Source organism: Struthio camelus, chromosome 1 (assembly GCF_040807025.1).
Source record: "Struthio camelus isolate bStrCam1 chromosome 1, bStrCam1.hap1, whole genome shotgun sequence".
Classification (NCBI taxonomy): domain Eukaryota; kingdom Metazoa; phylum Chordata; class Aves; order Struthioniformes; family Struthionidae; genus Struthio; species Struthio camelus.
In genome coordinates this window covers 56,453,221-56,473,033 of record NC_090942.1, presented here as the reverse complement: position 1 = coordinate 56,473,033, position 19,813 = coordinate 56,453,221, and the positions used below count along the sequence as shown (strand labels likewise).

The following is a 19,813-nucleotide window of genomic DNA, read 5'->3' as shown; positions in this document are numbered from 1 at the left end:
AGGGGCTCGGCCCCCGTCACCCCCATCCTCCCTCGGCCGCGGCGCGACCACCCCGGCGGTGCAGAGACGGCGGCGGCGAAGACGCCAGGCACCGGGCTGCAAGCGAGCGCCGGCGGAGGGAGCGCGGGGAGCACCGGTGGGTCCCCTCGGCCCGGCCGGCGCGTGAGTCCGAGGCGGGGGCGCGAGGGCGCGGGGGTGTTCCCCCCGCGAGAGCGTGCGAGGGGACGGGGTGGGGGTGAAGGCGATTCCTCTGCCTCGGAAATGTCTCCCCTCGGCATCTGGGTCACGCTGGACAACCACCGGCGCCTGTGGATAAACAGCAGGTGAAAGGTGAGCCAAATACTCCGTGATGCCGACGTTTTGAGGAGAAACACCTGGTGGTTGTGACGGGTCAGAAGCTGCTGTGAGGGCGGCGGGTGCCTCTATCCACCCGTTTGCTAAAGGCAGCTGGCTTTTCAGACTGTCCCGAGCAGCTTCTCAGTACGGAGGGTGATTTCTGAATGCCCCCGTAACCCACAGTAGATACAGCTTTCTTTTTCCCTGTTGGAAAAGGAGGTGTTCAAAACTCTCCATGAGAAATAAGCCTACTGGGCGCCCCGCAGCCGGGCCCCCGCCGATGGGACGGCCGCACCGCAGAGGGACACGTGGGGACGTCCCTGAAAGGCCTGGGCAGGCCAGTCTGGGTGCATGGACGAGTCCTAAAAAGAAAACGCCGCTGACCCGCTGAGGTGGCGATGTGCCGGACGCTGCCTTTGCGCCACCGAGCCGTAGGTCGGATCTGGCCCAGATAGACGCGCTGGGGATGCAGGTGGCTGTCGCTGTGGGGCTGCTGGTCCTGGGGGAGCCGAGCCGCACACGGGATAATCCTGGGACCTGCGGATAATCCCCTGAGAGGAAGCAGCGCGGAGGGAGGGCAGCGGAGGGGCGAGCTCGGAGCCTGCCTCGCGTCCCCCCACGTCCCTGTCACCAGGAGAGCCAGCGGCCGTTCCCCACGGCACCCGCTTTGGGCCCGTCCCCGTCACCGGAGCGGAGCGGAGCGCTCCGCGAAAAGAAGGAAACGAGCCAGCAGACTGTAGGAGAAGGAAACACGGAGGGAGGAAGGGGCATCCCCCTCCAGGCACGCCAGCCCCTGGCAGAAATGCAGCCGGGCACATCCGCACAGCTCTGCAGACACAGCAGGCACGTCCACCCTGACACATGCACACGGGCACCGGCAGGCGCAGGTGCCTCCGGGGGCACGCGGAGATGTGATCTGCGCACCCTGACACAACGGCACGCGCCGCCTTGCCCGTGCCGATGCTGCTGACGCGGCCTGCAGACGGCGCCGCTCCCCGCTCCCTACAACGCACACGCGTGCACACACGCGCACACACACAGAGGGGACGGCTGGCACTCTGCCTCTGCACCAGGGGCTGACGGCCAGGAATCATGGTGCCAAAGGAGAAAAGGTTTCTCACGCCTCCACAAGCTGAGCTGAAGGGCAAACTGATTTTGACGAGCTGTCCCCGATTCCCTCTCTTTGGGAAAGCAGAACGAGGCCTCGCAATCCCCTAAACCCAAGAGGTAGATATCTACAGAGAGAGGGAGCAGGATCCCTGGCATTTCTCAGCTCTGCCGGAGCAAAACCGCAAAGGGTTAAATATCCCCCTCCATAAACAAGTGGCTGCATCCAGAGATGCTCTGTGGACAGCAGCATGCCAAACCCCTGGGGAATAGGGAGGGAAAGAGCAAGGAAACATGTGTGCGGTGCGAGACGGCGGGGGGGGAGGGCATGCGTGTGCGTGGGGGGCCCCCCCGGATGCGTGGAGCCCGTCCCTCGTGGCCCCCACAGCCCCGCTGCCCTGCCCACCCAGGCGGGGAGGCTCTCGCAGGCTCTGGGATGGAGCCGGGGCGGGGGGTGGGGGGGAGGGCGCGCGGGGGGGAGATTTTGCAGCGATGTTTAATATTCAGGTCACATGACGATGGCAGCAGGAGCAGCACCAGCATCCCCGCTCAGCTGAAATAGCCACTGGAGAAGGAGGGGAAGGAGAGGGGGGAGAAGAGGACAGGAAAGAAAGAGAGAGGTAAAAGCAGAGCTTCATAGCCCACCGCGCTGCACCAGCGTCAGGCTAGAAAACTGAGGGGGAAACCCACCCCCTTGGGAGAGTAATCGGAGACAAAGGAAGCTTCATGTTCAAAGGTAGGATGCTCTGGGCTTGGCAGGGCTGGGCGATGCTGGAGGGACGCTTGGGCTTTTTGTGCATGCACTCTCCGTGGTACCCCCACGCTGCCAAGCTCGGGTCTTTGGGGGTGAATATCTCCTCCAAAGGGCAGTGGAAGAAATTGGTCCTGGTGTGTGAGGTTTTATTTTTTTTTTCTTCCTATGGTAGCAGTCTGGCATCAAGGAGAAAGAGCAGGGGCGGCTGTGGTGCTGATGCCGGGTAGCTGTCGCCAGGGGCTGCTCTGAAAGAAAGATATAACCCCAGCCGGCCCAGGGCTGGGAAAAGCCCCCAAGCTGCTTTGCAACTGGCTTGTCCCTTACATTGACAAGCTGTCTCCGTCAGGGCAGTGGGAACGTCCTGTGCGACTCCCTGGGCATCTGCTCCAGAGCCAGTGGCAGGCAGGGACCCCCCGGCACCGGCAGGCTGGAGGGCAGAGGGACAGGCAGCTGCAGGGGGACGGGGTGCCCGCGTCCTGGCACCCTCTCGCCTCATGGGACAGCCCTGCTGCCCAGGCTGCGACCCCGGGCTGCGGGGCACGCGGGCAAGGACTGCACGGCGCAGCCCGGTGCGGGCACCAAGGGGGACAGCTTCCTCCTGAGGGGTGCCGAGGCATGGGTGTGGGGAGAGGCATTTGGGGAGGTGGGACACGGGGACATGCTGGGGTGGCCAGCTAGGGAGATGCGGTGATCCCCACTCGGGCAGCAGGCAGCGACTGACCCTGTGGCAGCTGGGCTGAAGACATGCCCAGTCCCCTTCACCTCCAGCTTCTGCATTTCCAGCGAGGCTTCTGCCCTAGATTTCGCTGCAGCCCTGGCAGAGCCGGGCTCCTGCCCAAGCCCTCTGCAGAGTGGTGAGGGCACCCAGTGGAAGGCGGCCTCCAGGAAGGCTGCAGCAGCCCAAAGGGCTGGGATAAGTTTCATGGCCTCACTCAAAACGCCCAGTGGTCCCTAGGCCAGGCAAAAAAGACCTGGTAAAGAAAATACCTGTGTTCTGCATCCTGAGGTGTGGTGGTGTGTCCAGCGCGGTTTGGTCTTTGCAGCATATGGCTGGGAGAAATGCCCTGGGGATCATCATGAGAACGGAGGGGAAGGGAGTTTTCCAGTGGAGAAATGCTTAATCCAGCACCTTTGCAGATGCGAAGCAAGGAGCAGATAGTACTGCCTGCAGGCCACAGGGAGAGCCGTGCTACAGCAGCAGCTGCTTGCTTTCCTAGGGACTTGATGTAACCCGCGTAGGGCCCGCTCCTGCAACTGCGCTCACGCACCCAAGCCTTCCCTCCTTCACGCGTGGCATCGGCAGGGAGCAGGAACACGAGCCCGGGGCCACATGGGTGAAGGGGCTGGAGCGAAACGTGCTTTTGGATCGCTGCCTCCAGCTGGAGCAGGACGGTCTTTTGCCAAACGGGAGGAGACCTCCAGTGAGTCTATTGACATATTACATGGGGGTTAAATAGCCTTTCCTTACTGGAAGCCGGATTCGTTGTGAGCAGACGGTTTCCACCCCTCCCTTCGTGTTGCCACTCAGACAAAGAACGGGAAGGCAGGGGGAGGGGATAAGACTGTATCTAGGTTATCAGGTCCAGTCTGCCCCCAGGATAGGAGTAAACGAAAGTCCCCACCGCCTGAGCCCCGTAATGCAGCTGCAGGGCTACCTCTGTCTCCAGCCAGCTGTTGCGAATGTCAGAGGTGGCGGGGCGGTGTTAACGGTGCGGTGCAGCAGCGGTGTTTGCTGCTGGCCAGGTACGCTGGCCTTCCAGGGAGAGGTTTTGGGGTGGACTGGTGAGTGCCAGAGGTGCTGGCTGGTCCCACTGGTACCTCTCTGAGCACCCATTGCCCCCTCTGGCCCTGCCTGCCCCTGGCCCAGACGCTGCAGCTCTCCCCGCTGCGGGCTAGGATCCGAGCGTAGCGTCTTCTCTGAGCCGGAGGTTATCAGCCAGCAGCCCAGCCTGGGCCTCCTCCTGCTGCGAGCTGGGGAGCAGAGGTGTCACCAACAACCACCCTCTTAAATCAGCCTTTGCTTCGCAGACAGAACAAAGCAGCAGAGAAAAGGGTGGTAATGCAAGCAGCGGACGCTTGTTGTTAACCTTGGCTAACCCCCTATTCATTATAAGCTACATTTACCACAGTGCCCTATCATGTATTTATTACAGGGACAGGGAGCAGTTGGAGGGTCTACAGGACGCGCCTAGGATGCCTGATGCTACTCCTTGACCATTCACTAAGAGCTTTAACGAGGTTTCATGGCAGTGTTAACGTTACTTCATATAAAAGAGGCATTCCCAGCAGACCAGGTAGACACGTTTCCTGCCTCAAGGTGTTTCTCATGCCTCTGGTTCTGCACGCCTTGACCTTGCCTGCATGCCGTTTCCTCAGTTGTCTTCTTGGGTTCCTCCGTGGAAGTCAAGAGGTGGAAAATTACGTGCACAAAGCTGAGCCCCTGGATACCTCTTTGTAAAATGGGGGCTTCCCTTTCGGATGTGGCATGGGGAGAGAGGAAGGCTGGTGAAAGAGGGTACTGTCTGCCCTGAGATTCTGAATATACAAAATCAAACCCCCCTCCCCCCCGAGCCACATCACTGATAGAAAATCCAGGAAATATTTAAGGAGATTTTAGGACTGCTTTTCTCCTGATGTGAGGGCTTTTTGTAGGTGCTTACTTCAGGCCTTTGAGACCTGACACTGAAAAGCCTGCTCTCGCCACTGCAGGCTCCCAGCTCCAGCAGCAAAGCCTGTGAACAAATGGCCAAGTATTGCAAAGTGCACAGCGCAGTTAGCAACATCTGGCATCTCTGGGCAAATTGTCCCTCAGTGCAGTGGGAGTGAGGGACAACTCACAGACCTTCCTGCGAGCCTTGAGGCTGGTTGGTAGCTCCTTTTCTCCTTCCTTCTCCCCATGTAAGAAAAAGGAGTTAAAGGAATAAAGGAGAGGGTAACAGACTCCCCAGGGAGAAGCTACCACCCAGGTAGCAAAGGGATCGCAGCCTGCATGGCCCGGGTCCTGGGCCCATCCCGCTCAGCCCATGCTGTTATCCCCGCAGGGAAGCTGCTCTCTGGGCTTTCTTTTCGCCTTGACCTGTTCCCCTTTTACCTCCAGAGCTTTATTCATCCCCTGTTATCGTAATAGCCAAGTGCTTCACTTCCTTTAATGTACTGATCCTTGTGACTGTCAGAAGGGCTCTTTGGCTGGTGGGAGACGGGAAGGAGGTGGCAAAGACGGCTCAGCAGGGCAGGGATGGGGACCCAAGCCCCTCCTGTGTGGCTTGCTCCTGCAGGACTGGACTGCCTTTCTGTTCCGGCTGCACAGCGAGATAGTCCTCCCTGCAGTGCCGCCAGGCTGCAACCCCCCTGTCCCACATCCTGCCGTTGTTCCCCTGCTCCCTGTCTCAATCTCTACCCTGCTCTGGGGTATGGGGGCCCCAACGCAGGCTGCTCTGGGAAACCCTCCCTCCTCTTACCCCTGCAGCGGAGGGCTGGCACCTTGTGACCAGGAACAGCAAGCAATAGCTGTGCTTGCCCTCAGCCTTTGGTCTCCTCCATAGTCATCCTCACACACTCAGGCCCAGACACCGAAGAGATGCTCAGCACTGGAGGATGCTGTAGCAGGATGAGGGGCCATGGCACAGCCAACGGTACATGTGGTGTAGGGCAGACTGAGAGAAGAGGAGCAAAGGAAAGGATGCAGGAGAGCTGGCTAGGTTGGCCTTCCATGCTCTGCCAGATAGATGGGCTTTCCTGGCTGGCAACAGCTTTGAGAAAGCTGGAAAAAGACAACAGGAGCCTCAGGGGATGCTTTGTCAGCAGGAAAGGCACAGACTAGTTGTGACGTGTGTATGAGCGGATTGCAGCTGAGAAACACTCGGCTCGGCAGGCTGCCTCAACCTGCAGCTCCCCGTTAGCATAAGGAGCTCAGATTTGCCAGCTTGGCTCAGGCCAGCGGTCCATCTTGTACCATGGCCCCTCCAGGCTAATGCTCACTGCTTCAGAAGAAGGTGATGATAGCTCACAGTGCACCTGCTTAGTGGCAAAGAGCAGGTGGGGGACATCCTCTGGGCAGGTCTGTCCCCTGCAGGCAAGGTGAAACAGAGGTGGTATGAAGCCGAGACCCATAGGAAACTACCAGCCGTGCTATGCACAGATGGCTGTGCTGCTATGCTCTTACAGGTGTAAGAGCACTTACTTTCCAAGTGGTGTAAAACAAGCTGCTCTACAGGCACCCTGCTCCTTGCTGAAGGTGGCCCTTCTGCAAGTTCTACCCCAGGCATATGATCTTGGGATATTAAAGCTTACATAAAACATAAATTTTTCCCTATGTAGAGCAGCCCTTTGCATCTGCATCGACGCTTTGATACGAAAATGCTGGGCCGGGTCACCAGCTGCCTGTGCAGACTGTTGCAGCCTAACCCTGTCCTTGAACAAAACCCCTCTGGCTTCCTCTCCACCCCCGTCTCTGCCTGACCCAGCTGAACTGCCACCAGGGTCCTAGTCTGGTGCTGACAGTGTCCTCATTTCAGCCACCTCTGAATTGTCTTTCTCTCCAAGCAAGTGTCACCTTCCAAATGGCAGTCTTCTGCTTGACCGCTCGCCTGCATCTCTGCAGCTGGTGGGTCCTGCTGAGAGGAGCAGAAAGCCCACCAAAAGGATTGAAAGGGATAATTTAGTGTAGGTTACTTGAACTGAAGTGGTAACCAAAATAAGCAAAGTGCTTACCAAGCAAAGATGCAAGCTGTCCTTGTCTTGAAAAAATAAACATATAATGAGACAAAGCATGGGGGAGCCAAGTGATTAGGGTGGGAGAGGCTCTAGTTTGCAGCTGTTTCGTATATTGAAGGTATTTGGTTCCCATCCCCTTCATCTTCTTTTTTGGATTCATCCCTCAAGCCTCCCTTCCCCACCAACTGCAGCCTTTTTTCTGTGTCCTGTCCTCTCCCAACATCCGGCTTGCTCCCGTGGCGGGTGGGAGCTGCTCACTAATGAGAGAAACAAGAGACGGAGATAAGCAGATGAGGCCTGCCCCAAGCAGAGTGTGCCATTACTCGATAAAGAGGGTCAGGGAGGCCGGAAAGCCCACAGGGCCTTCCCTTTTGCTGGTTTGTTTTACGTGGAAGAACCGAGGAAGAGAAAGTGAGGAAAGAAAGGTGCAATTGATAAGCTTCTTGGTAGACATGACAAAAAACTGATCTTTAGGTGGGAGGCAAAAACAGAGCTTGTGGCCCTACTTTGCACTTCCACTACTGCCTTCCTCTAAAGAGCTCAGCGCATAGCACAGTGAGTAATGCTGCCTTCCCTGGGAGACAGGGGCTCTTCTCTCCACTTGCAGCCAAACTTGCAAGGCCTCACATGAAATCCCAAGCTCTGTTTTGATGCCAGGGTTTGAGACGTGAATGCTTTTGAAAGGCAAGCCCGTTCCATTGCAAATTTCAGGGCACATGCTAAACTTGGAGGGGGTAAAGCATTGGTGATCTTGGTGAGAATGGGGTAAGGGGGAAACAGAGATGCTAGATCTTCTGGCATCTGATTAGCAGCGTGGTCAGCTTTGCTAGATCTGTTGCTGTTGTTTGGAGATAGCCATTAATGTGTTCAATGTTTGAAGAGCCCCACTTTTCAACTTCTCAGACTAGAGCCATATATAGAAAAGTATGCTAGAAACTCTAGATGCTTCCCCATGAAGGATCTTACTGCTAAAATCATTTTGTTCAATCATGCTCTGTCACCAGCCCTTGAAATGAACATTTAGAATTGCCCTTGGCCCTCAGGACAGGACAGCAGCGAGGCCTTCAATACACCTGAATGATGATTTTTCAATTTTTCAATTTTTCTCCCTGTGCAGGACCAGTGGAGAGCAAAAACGAGGCAGCCATGTCTGAACTAGTCCCAGAGCCACGGCAAAAACCAGCTGTGCCAATGAAACCCATGGGCATTAACGCCAACTTGCTGGGCTACATCGGGATTGACACCATCATTGAGCAGATGCGCAAGAAGACCATGAAGACAGGTTTCGACTTCAACATCATGGTTGTAGGTAGGCAGGCATCAGATGAAGTCCTGGGAACCATGGCAGGACACTCTCCCATGAGGCCAGGTGGGAGCATGAACCCCATTGGGAGGTATGAGGGAGCAAGCAGTGCTTGCAGCGGGGGCAAAGGGCAGCTTGCACAAGGCAAGAAGATATCTACAGACCTTTCCCTCGCCAGCCTGGCTCCATCCTCTGGTCCTCTAAATCACCGGGCTGCAGCAGATGTCACGAGCTTCCTCTTTGCAATCCTCAGGTCAGAGTGGGCTGGGGAAGTCGACGCTGGTGAACACCCTCTTCAAATCCCAGGTGAGCCGCAAATCTTCAGGCTGGAACCGTGAGGAGAAGATCCCCAAGACAGTGGAGATCAAAGCCATCGGGCATGGTAAGAGCCAGACTCCTGCACTGTGGTCAATCCTCATTCTCCTCAAGAGCTCTTTAGGCCACAGATTGTGCACAAATCCATTTTCCTGTGATAGGGTGATTTGGTGCAGAGGTTGTCAAAATTTGGAGTAAGAAATTCAAGTACAGCTGTCCAGGTATGCAGTGACCCAGCCTGGCCTGTTCGTGCTTGCTGGGCAGGGGTGAGGGTAGAGCACTCCTGTTCCCTTGCAGGGCAGAGACATGTTTCATGATGGAGTGAGTCCTCAGGGAGGTCTATGATCATTTGTAATTTCTTCCCTAGTCATTGAAGAAGGTGGTGTCAAGATGAAGCTGACAGTGATTGACACCCCAGGATTTGGGGACCAGATCAACAATGAGAACTGGTGAGTTCTACACAGCCAGGGCCTTGTGCCCCAGAAAGGACTGCATTTAATCTGGCAAATGGAGTAACTCCCAGCTACGCAGCCTGGAAAGGGCCTGGGACCTGTATTGCACTCAGGAGTCAGGGGAGGTAATGGGGATGTGAAATTGTGAGCGCCATGGTTTCATGTGTTTGCTTGGAGGTATATGCACACTACACAGCAAGTGTAGGTAAAATGCAGTGATGCTGTCAGACAACTCACTGCCAGGAAGTCGGGCAAAAAACTGTAATCTCTTTCCCAGACTGACAGTTCCCCCAAATTCTACATATGTTCCTTTATCTGAAAACTAGCAGATCCAAGTTCTTTTGCCCGAACTGAGCCAACTGCACATTTTTCCTACATTTCTGACAAAGAGCAGCCTTCAGCAGCCCTTGCCATGCTACCAGTGGGTCTTTTCTTTCCCCCTTCCACTCATTGATTTATCCACTGATTTCAACAGTGGTTTTGCAAAAGCCCCTGATCTCAGCTACAGAAATTCTTAAACATCTCTACTGAGGGTGAGACACTAGTGGAGGATATTTTTTATCCCAGAGCCTGCATTACCGCTGTCAGAGCTGGAACACTGTAGGCAGGAACATGAGGAGATTTGTACCTGTCTATTCATCTCTCTCTCCCACCCTAACAGCTGGGAACCTATCGAGAAATACATCAATGAGCAATATGAAAAATTTTTGAAAGAGGAGGTGAATATTGCAAGGAAGAAACGAATTCCAGACACACGAGTGCACTGCTGCCTCTACTTCATCTCCCCCACAGGCCACTCGTACGTATACAATCCCCCTTCCTTCCTTAACTCCACAGTGCCTCTGTGGCAGATATACACTCTGCACTGCTCTGTCTCAGCCATGGACCCAGGGATCCTGCCTGCAGGGCTGGCCACACTTTGGGCACTGTGGGGCTTGAAAGGGTCTAGGATAACAAGGGAGGAGAAGAGATCATGGTGGCAGCAACCAAGGAATGAACAAGGGAGGTTTCATTGGTGCATTGATGCTTGGGAGGGCCACTAGGATGACAGATGGGGAGGGTAAAATGACCTCTTTCATGTTGCTCCCTCCCGGGCTGCAGCCTGCGGCCTTTGGACCTGGAGTTCATGAAACATCTCAGCAAGGTAGTGAACATCATCCCTGTTATTGCCAAGGCTGACACCATGACCTTGGAGGAGAAGACTGAATTCAAACAAAGAGTGAGTATCTCCTCCTTTGCATGGGACCCTTCCCTGCCCTGGCTCAAAGATGGGAGAGATGGGCTGTCTCCTTCCGCCTGGGGTTGCAGCACAGTCCACAGTGCATGCACAGAGTCCAACACTGGGTCTTGCCTCTCTGACCAAGAGACCAGGTGTGGGGTAGCAGTGGCTAAGCGCAGCCTGGACTGCCTTGCCTTTCACACCTTGTGGCTGCTGGCACTGCATGCCCACGCAGTTGTTCCCCCCTTTCCTTTCCTTGGTTGTATCCAAGAGCGGGCTTTGAATGAACATGTGGGCAACGGGTATCTCCAGAAAGAGGTATCTGTTATTGACGCATGTCTGTGCTGATGAATCCCATTTCTGGGTTTCTGGGAAAATGTTGTCTCTTGGCCCAAAGGCACCTTCATAGCCACAAAAAAGTAACAATAAGGACCTGGTAAAGACAGCACAGTGAAAATCAAAAAATGCCCTTGAGTCTTGAGACTGTCCTGAAGATGTAGCTGTTTACAGGCTCTGAGGGCACCTGTTAGAGGGGGAATAAAGATGCGTATCCCTATGACATGACATGAGGTGGTCTGTCATGGGACCTATATTAACCTTCCACAACCCAGAGCCAGATAAGTAACTGGGATTGGGGATAAAGGCTTGTCAGTGCTGCCATGTGTCCTCACTTTGCTGCACACTTCCCTGGAAACAGTCCCTCCAGCCTTTCCCCTCTGGAAGGATATGCCAGGTGCATTTGCCTGGCTGTCCCACCTGCCTTCCTTTCAGTCTTGTGTTGCTTTTTGCTTCAAAATGTTCTCTCCGCTCAGGTGCGCAAAGAGCTAGAAGTAAACGGCATCGAGTTTTACCCCCAGAAAGAATTTGATGAGGACCTGGAGGATAAAACAGAGAACGACAAAATCAGGGTAGGAAACACTGTATCATGGGAGGGGAAGGGAGAATGAGGACTGGTCAAATTTAATGAGTGTGAACAAGACACGGAGACACTAGAAGGTTTTAAGTGCTTTATGGTCCCTAGGTGAAAGATGCAATGAATGTAAGGGATGGTCATTCATCCCTTCCAGTTTAATTTGTCTCTGTCATTATCACAGAGCACTATGAGAGCTGAGTGAGGAAGGACCATGTTTCACCTTCTCTTGCTGAATGCTCTGTTTGGCCTGTGTTAAGGACTAAAGAGGCCTGGCATGTGGCTGATGCCCAGCTTCTGACTGTCCCAGACAACTGTCCCATGAGCCCTTTCATCCACTAATCAAACTCTATCTGAAAAGCAGTTTGGTTTGTTACTATCCCAGCCCCTGTGAAAAGGCTTGTCCCACCCTTCCCTCATCAGAGTTAGAAACCACCTTGTAATTTTCAGCCCACGTCTGTTCATGGCCAGGTTGTACCCAAGATTATGTCTGTGTTCTTGTGCCAACGTTGACTTGAGCAGTTCTCTTGCCTAGTGGTGCCTTGCACCGCTCAGGCATTTGCAGAGAACCACATTAATCCTCTACTGGCTTTCTGGTCAGCTAAATGAGACAAGCTCCCTAGAATGGGCTTCCCATTCCTCAGTACTGCATCCTCCTAGTCACGTTTTTCTGCACTTGCTCCAGTTTGACTTGATTTCCCAGCAGAGTATTCTGGTACCAGTACCCATGCTCTCCTGGAGACATCTGAACTGTAAGCCCTTGGACCACATATGCTTTTTAATCAAACGCATCACATTGGTGATTTGAGATCATCTTGTGACTGACTAGCACATGTGGAGGCCTTCCCCTCCTTCAGTGGTTGCTTGTTTATGAGCTCCCAAGCTGTAGCAGAAATTCTTACTGTTATTTCCTAAATGTGGCCCTTTATGCCTTAAACTTCTGCACATCTTCCTGGAAAATAACCCAGCCTGCCCCTGTACTGACAACGCCTCCTGGCTTTGTTACGTTAGTGCATTTAATTATCCCATTCATCATTTTTGTGGCAAGGCCATTAGTGAAAATAGATAGGCTTCCATGCCGGTCCTCAGGAAACTCCAGGGGGAACTGCCTTGCAGCCTGACACTTGCCCTTTCAACTCCCTTTGTTGTGACACCCCTAGCAGAAATTCTCGTGTTCCCTAGCTTAATTAATCATCTCCCATATGGCAACGCATCACACATTCTTGCAAAGACCAGATGGGTGTGACTTCTTCTCCACACCAGTACTGTTTTACACATTTTGTTCTGCGCTTCAGCCCCATGGCCTTAGGTTTGGTAGTTTCACATGTAAGAATCACTTTTTTTTTTTTAAATCTCCATTCCTGTGATAATTGAAGTTCCTTCCCAGGCCCAGGGGCATCTATAAAGCAAAGTAAGTCTATGAATATCTGTAAAACTAGGGAGATACTAGGGTCTCCTGCACCCTGCGCTCTGGAAACAGGTGCTTTCTCCCAGTGTTTGGAGATATTAGGTTTCACAATAGCCTCATCTATGGTCAGAGGAGCACACCATCCCATCACTGGCCTTCCTGAGTGCAACCATTTCAGATATTAGATTTTGAATGTTCATGTATCCTGTTGGGGAGGATTATTTTGAGTCCTCTCCTTCTTCTGGTTAGGGACTACAAACTGCTTGGTGAGAAATACTCACTGCAAACTATCTGTATGAGCAGCCTTTAGCCAATAGACCTTCTCCTGGTTACACCAAGGAACCTCCTTCTGATCGCATCCCTCCTTTAGAAATGCTGGGGATGTGTGAGGAAAAGTTCTGCCCCTTTCTCCAGAACCCTTGGCGCTGCTGTAAACTGCACACTGAGCTCTGGAGGTGCAAGGACACTTGTAAAGTAAGGTCCAAAATGCCAAGGATAGCGCTGATGCGTGAAGAGGACAGACAGTAAAGCGTTGCTCTGGAGAACCTGTCACTTTGCAGAAGGCCTTGTGCTTGGTGAGCTGAGAGGAGGAAAGGTGAACAGGGAACAGTGACATTGCTGCTCACTGGAATGTGTTCAATAGGTTTCTCCACCTGTCTCTCCCTAGCAGGAAAGCATGCCATTCGCAGTAGTGGGCAGTGACAAGGAGTACCAAGTGAACGGCAAAAGAGTCCTGGGCAGAAAAACACCTTGGGGAATCATTGAAGGTAAAGACAGCCTTGCTTATGGGAGACTAAAGTATCTCTGCAGACCAGGATCCAAATACATTTCCCATGGCTTCCTTCCTGTGCCTTTTGTGAAAAACTTTTTAAAACCAAGCAAAAGAAGAAATTTCAAATAGCTCTGTTTGTAAAGAACTGCATGGTCACTGCAGTACTGCTAACTGGCAGAAGCTGGAACCACACTGAACACCACTGAGGGGAAGCTGATCTCCTGAGGCTTCCTTGGTTTTCACATGAAAATTCACATATGACTGCTCAATGTCTGACAGCATAGCCACTCAATGCTTGACAGTGTCTGGTGTCCACACAACAACTGTCTGTCCTTTCTGAATTATGCAATCTCTGCCCACCTTGAACATGCCCCACAGCAATGACCTTCCCATGCTCTGTAACCATAAAGGGGTTATTACGAAAATAAAACATAACAACTGCTTTCTTTCTTTTCAGTGGAAAACCTCACTCACTGTGAATTTGCCCTACTTCGAGACTTTGTCATCAGGTAAGGCTATGGTCATGTGCCAGTTTGTTCTTGATGAGAAGGATGTCTTCCTGAGACTGCCCCCCTTAGAGTGAAAGAGCCCCCATGGGAGGGAAGAAAAAGCACATTCCAGGCAGTGAAAGCTTGTGTGGACACTCCAAGGGATGGTTTGGGCCAAACTAGGGGGGAGGATGCTCTAGTGGCTCTCTTAGTGATGTGGCCTACATCACTAAGATCTAGTGCTAGTTTTCATGTATGATGCAGATGCTTTGAGGAAGCAGGGTGCTAGCACCCTCGTGCCATCCCATTAAGCATACTAGGTGGCAACAACTTCTAGTGGTTGCCGACATAGGACTGGGCTGGAATCAGTGAGAAAGAGGCCCCTCCCCAGCCTAGACTGTGTGTCCTACCAGGCTTGAAGGATGGCCCGGAACATATGATCTGGAAGTGAAAGGCTTCTTACTTCATTCAGCTTTCATTGTCCTGTCTTATTCATTCTCTATTTCATGAAGCTATCCCAGCACAAATGATATCTGCCCTGAATTCTGTGGAAGAGCTGCAAAGAACCAGGGTCACCTCTGTTCCCTGTAAACACAATAAGGTTTTAAAATAGGACCAAAACTAAAAAATTAGGGGAAATGCACTTCAAAGCCAGAGCCCTGTGACTCATAACAGCTGTGGGTATGGTGGTAGTAAGACACTTAGCCAGGTACAAAGCTCTGACATCACCCTACTACCCTCTTTTTGTGCTCAGGACAAGTTCTTAACAGTGGTACCTACCACAGCTGTTGTGTTTTTCCCCAAGTCTTCTAGTAAAAACATCTTAACCAAGTGATAGTTACAAAACAAAAAACAACCCAAGCCCACAGGCTTTGTACGGGGGTTAGAGACTACTGCTCATGGCAGCGTTCTGCAGGTTATGGTTCCCAGCTGACCTAATACACACTTTTGGTGCTTCGTCATCTCAACACTGCTGGAAGCACGATGTGAGAAGAGATGAGTCACTGTCTGCTCTCACACATCACAATGGCCAGTAGCTGTCTCCACTGGCACTGCTTGGAGAGGGGCATGACACTATCAAGCAGAACCAGGCATTTCAGCCAATATCCTACATCCTGTGTATGTATTCTCTTGAATGACAATGCTCCAGCTATCAGTTGTGTTATGCCATTTGTACAAAAAGAGCAGTGTGTTCATTAGCCAGACTGGCTGGAGGTATCTTCCATTTATCTTGTGGATTAAAATGATCCTAAGAAGACTAACACTGACAGCGCTGATGTTGGTTGTTGTATCCTCTTTGCCACCCCATCTCCACTTTTTCTCCTGCAGGACTCACCTTCAAGACTTAAAAGAAGTGACCCACAACATCCACTATGAGACCTACAGGGCCAAGCGGCTGAACGACAATGGAGGGCTGCCTCCCATGACCGTCGAGACAGAGGAAAACCACGAAAGTAACCTGTGAATGACCCCTCCCTGCTGTCACCTGGTGTCTCTGGATATGACAACCCATCCCCGTTACCCTTGACTCTACCATGGGCTTGTCTTTGAAGTATTTGGCGCATCCTCTGTGCGTGTGAGAGTATGTGCGCATGCGTGTGTGTTTGTGTGTGCCTGTGTGCCAGGAATGGACCAAAAGCGTCTCCTCTGTCCTTCCCAGTATGTCCTCATTCTTGGTTTGTTTTTTGCACAGTGGACTGTCTGTCATCTTCCTTTTTCTCATGTTCTGTAGCTCAGATGTGTGTCTTGCTTGGAGGAAATAGGGTTGGGGCATTGATTTCTGGGGGCAGGAGGGCTCTGGAGGTGGGAGGTATGGGGTGGGCTGTAGTCCTGTGTTTATCCCTTGAAGACATAGCAAGGAGAGACTCAGAGGATAGATGGTGCATTCAGTGCACACACTGTCTTCCAGTGATGGCAGCAGAGCTTTCTGCTGGGTCCTTGGTGGGTGAAAGGCAGTGGTTGGTCTGAGGGATGGGGCGGGGGCAGTATTTTATCCCCATTTCTTGCTATGGCTTCCCAAGGGAAAACAGAAACGTGGACGTGGATAGATGGAGGAAGTGACATAGTGACATGTTTTGAGGTCCAGGCAGTGACTGATGGGAGGAGACACAGAATTAGTTCTTGGGCCTTAGCATCCATTTGAGAAGTATCAAAGTACTTGGGGGAAATAGCCATATTTGCCAAAAAAAAAAAAAAAGCAAAACCAAGAGGAACAGAATGTGTTTCTGCAGCAGAGGATGCATTTTCTCTGCCTTGTGCTAAGATCAAAAGCCATCGTTGAAGGTCACAGGCTTTTGATCCTATGCAGCCTCCAGCTCCGACCAAGCTGGGCTGAGGCTACCCTACCTCATGCCCTGCTGCAGCAGTCTCTTTGGCCTCTCTCCACGAGCACCAAGCTGGTCCTGGTCATACCTTTCCCCTGCAGCATGGTCCCACTGTTGAAGGGTGCAGGAAAACTGTGTCAGGTGGGGCTGGCTGGGGAATCCCTGGGGACAGCCCCGCCCAGCACATGGCCTTCAGGCTCTCAGAGGAATCTAAGAGAGCCACCAAGGGCCACGCACTGGGCCAGGGTGTCTCCATTGGTCTCCACTGGTGGCGGGAACACAAGAAAAGCCTTCTCTTCACTAAAATGTCTGTTTGCTACTCCAGCCGTCTTAGTCTGTGCTGCCTCCCTGCCCCTCCTATTGCCCTCCCAGCTTCTAAGTCCCTCCTCTCTCTTATTTTTCTCCTCATTTGCTTTCACCCCTCCATATCTTCCTTCTTCCCTTTCTTTCTCTTCCTCATTTTCTCTGTTCTTTACCCTTTCTGTCTCTCCTTCATTTTCTCCAAGTGCTTTAGTGTTCCTCTTCTCCAGGGTCTTTCTTCCCTCTCCCTCTCCAACTCTTCACCAGCTCTCACACATGCTCCGTATGCACGTGATTTTGTTGTGCCATGTTTAGAAGCTGCTATTTTACCTCCCCTTGGAGGGGACTGGGAGTGAAGGTAGAGACCCAGGAGCAGCCTGTGGAACAGCAGCTTTACTATATAGTCGTGTTTAGCCAGTGGCCCCAGGTCAGGGTTGGAATGCATTTTCACATTGTAAAAGACATTGCTTTTAGGAAAGACAAACATACCTGGCCTATCCTGTTCCCTGATCCCTCTGGCCAGTGTGGAGCAGGCCTGAGTATTCAGCCTCTAGCTGGGACCAAGCAAGGTAGCAGCACATGCCCTCTCAGGCAGACAGCAAGGGCTCCACTGTGTCGGGGTGCTGTGGGGCAAAAACCATGTACCACGAGGATGGAGAGACAACACTGAATTCAGTTATGTAGAAATGCACTTCCCCCTTTTGTCCCCGGGTTCCTGTACACTGGGGCTCCCCATCCTCTCTTGGGCTCAGTTGCAGCCTTGCCCCTTCCCACCACCACACGTATTTGTGACACTGTTGTGGCAGAGAGCTGCAGCAGCTGCTGTATCATCCCCTCTCACCCATCAGCAGGGAGATGGCCTCACGTCTGTTTTTAAGGAGCTGACTTCCCTCTTCATACCGAGGCCAAATCATAAGTCAGTACTGTCTTAATCTGAAGCAACTTAATCCAGAGGCATCTTCATATTTGATCTCTGGCAAAACAGCACTGTCAGCTCTTTTCTGTATGTAGCTGAGCCAGGCAGAAAGCATCAGGGCTGACTGCGCAGAAGGGAGGAGGTGAGGATGGGACTTCACTCCTCCTGACGGATATCTCGACTGCTGTGAGTTTGACAGCCCCTGCCTGTCACCTAGCGGATGCATGTCACACAGTTGGCAGGGGCTCTCACTTCCAGAGGAGCGCTAGGTTGTATTTGAAATGCACATGGAGAATGCCATGGTGTGGGACTGTAGCACGACGAGTAACAGGAAGTGCAGTGGGTTAGGGACAGGCAGATGGAAAGGCTGACGCAGGAGGGAGGAGGAGATCCCAGCGAGGGAATAGCTGGGGATGATTCAAGCTAAGTCTGAGGTCTGCTGACAGAGCTGTGTGTGGGCCAGCCCTGGGAAGGCAGAGGGTGCTTCGGACACACCAAGCCTTAGCAGAACCATGTGAGAGAGTATGTCCATGCTGTGGCTTTCTCTGGTGTTGTCATTGCAAAGCAAAGGTCTCTTCAGTCTCACTCCTATCTGTTCATACAAATCAGCCATTCTCAATATCACGAGGACGTGAGGGCCCTCCTGGTCTCTCCTGGTCCTTTCACCACCATGTTCATGGCTCCTGGCATTCCTGTTTTGAGTGTGCACATACACTGTTACACCCTCCTTCCCATGTGCACCAGGCCTCCTTGGCCCAACAGAGAATAAAAGCCTCTTCACTGGTGCAAGTAGCTGTATCGTGGACTTCACGGACAGGGAAAACGACCTTCTAGTTGCTACTTGCCCTCCCATCCATCCTGGCCATTCACAGCCCGACGCAGGGTAAAAGCCTCCACATGGCTCATCTCCTCCAGCCGGCCGGACCAGCTTCCCCAGCGTGGATGTGACTCTAGCATCACTGGCTGCCATAAACATCATCCCAGTGTACTCTGCTGTGGCTGCTCCTGCCCATTCTGTACGTAATGTTTTAAACCCAGCACAACAGGAGAGACGTCCCCAGTGCTCCTGTTCTTTTCTGCACTGAAGCCTGAAGCTGTGCTTCATCATATTTAGTGGGTGCTTGCTTTCTCACATATCTCTCTGTGATGGCCGTGCTGCTGCTATAAAGAAACTTTCATGCCTTTGGGCTTTGTCACCCCAGGCTGGGACACGCACTGTCCACGCCAAGTGCTGCAGGGTGCCTTTCTGTCTGTGGTATGGTCACTTCTGTGACTTTTGGGCCCAAAAACTGGCAGAGGGCCAACACTGCCCTGCTTAGTGAAAGCAAAGTGGCCCTCACGCAGAAAAAGAGGGAGGTTTTCCATTGCTTATAACTTGTTTCAGACTCTGCTCTGCAATTCCCTGTCAGATCATGGACTACTCCTAAAGGACCCATAAAAGCTCACCGAGCAAAGCAAGCTCAGGTATGCCACCCTGCCATCCAGTCATGCAAATATCCTAATGGCATCTGCATATCTAGCAGAAAGCCTTTCCATGTCCACAGGTGAGAGAAATCTCCTGCTGCCCATGTTGTGTGACAGCAGGAGATAGAGGAGTCTGCTGGGAAAAAGGTCTCTGCTGATGGAAAAGGAAGGAAAAGCTTCAGTGGATCCTAGCTCTCTTGTGCCACCAGCTGACTCCCAGGATGACCACAGCAAGTCAGATGAACCCCTTAGAGTCACCACTTTAACAGTATGCAACAGAGAGAGAGAGAGTTTGAATTTTGCCCAGGAGGTATGCAACCTTTTGGCATTCAAAGACTCATGAACTCCTTACCGTGTCGGTTATTCCCAAAGGAAGTTTGCAATGGATGGTCGATCCCAAGGGCCTTTTTTTATACTGGACAAAATACCATTTGGGCTAGCTGAAGTGTTAACTAACATTATGGCAGACATAGTTTTGCCCTTAAAGAGAGCAAGAAGGGCTATGTTTAGGCACTAGTATTTGTGGTTAATTGTAAGGGCGAATTAATTATGATCAGCTTATGTTTTTAAACAGACATCTCGGAGGGAAAGGCTGTGTAAAACATGTACCTTTGTAAGGGGGATGTGTACTCCCCCCAGCCTCAGCAAAAGTCTCTGAAAAGGGGAAGCAAAACGGCGGGCTGGAGGGTTCATTGGGTACCACACGGAGAAAAGAGTGCTTTAGTAAGACGTGAACAGGAGGTTTGGGAGTATTTACACAAAAAGTACGGCCAACCCTGCCCGGCAGCGTCGAATCCAACTGGGGAAATACCAGAGCCGGCTGGAAACATCCGATGCCATTCTCGAATTACGTTCTTCCCTAGAAGAAATGTAATACAAGAGGAATCATCCCGAATAAGACACCACGTAGTCTTCTGTAACTACCGTAACTCGCGCGTCCGACCTGAAGGACGACGGGGGGCTGCGGCTTTCCGGGCGAAAGCTATCCGTGTGGGGGTGCTGGACGGGGTGGGGGGGCCGAGGCAGCGCCGG

The 19,813-nt window shown here is 52.5% G+C and overlaps 1 protein-coding gene across 6 annotated transcripts; it reads left to right on the top strand.

The window, feature by feature from the left end:
- Positions 1-1,707: 1,707 nt before the first annotated feature.
- Positions 1,708-18,103, top strand: SEPTIN3 (septin 3). 6 transcript variants are annotated; one of them, XM_068940701.1, is made up of 11 exons: positions 1,708-1,746; positions 1,951-2,179; positions 8,028-8,219; positions 8,467-8,595; positions 8,896-8,977; positions 9,642-9,779; positions 10,082-10,199; positions 11,012-11,107; positions 13,188-13,284; positions 13,747-13,798; positions 15,107-15,959. In XM_068940701.1, exons 2-11 carry the CDS (start codon positions 2,170-2,172, stop codon positions 15,240-15,242), a joined length of 1,050 nt encoding a protein of 349 aa, XP_068796802.1. In that variant the 5' UTR covers positions 1,708-1,746; positions 1,951-2,169; the 3' UTR covers positions 15,243-15,959. The 6 variants fall into 6 exon arrangements, with proteins under 6 accessions (XP_068796802.1, XP_068796794.1, XP_068796821.1 ...); XM_068940693.1 differs by having other exon boundaries at positions 1,711-1,746; positions 13,185-13,284; positions 15,107-18,103; XM_009665278.2 differs by lacking the exons at positions 1,708-1,746; positions 1,951-2,179 and adding exons at positions 3,429-3,618; positions 4,351-4,491.
- The last annotated feature ends 1,710 nt before the right edge of the window (positions 18,104-19,813 follow it).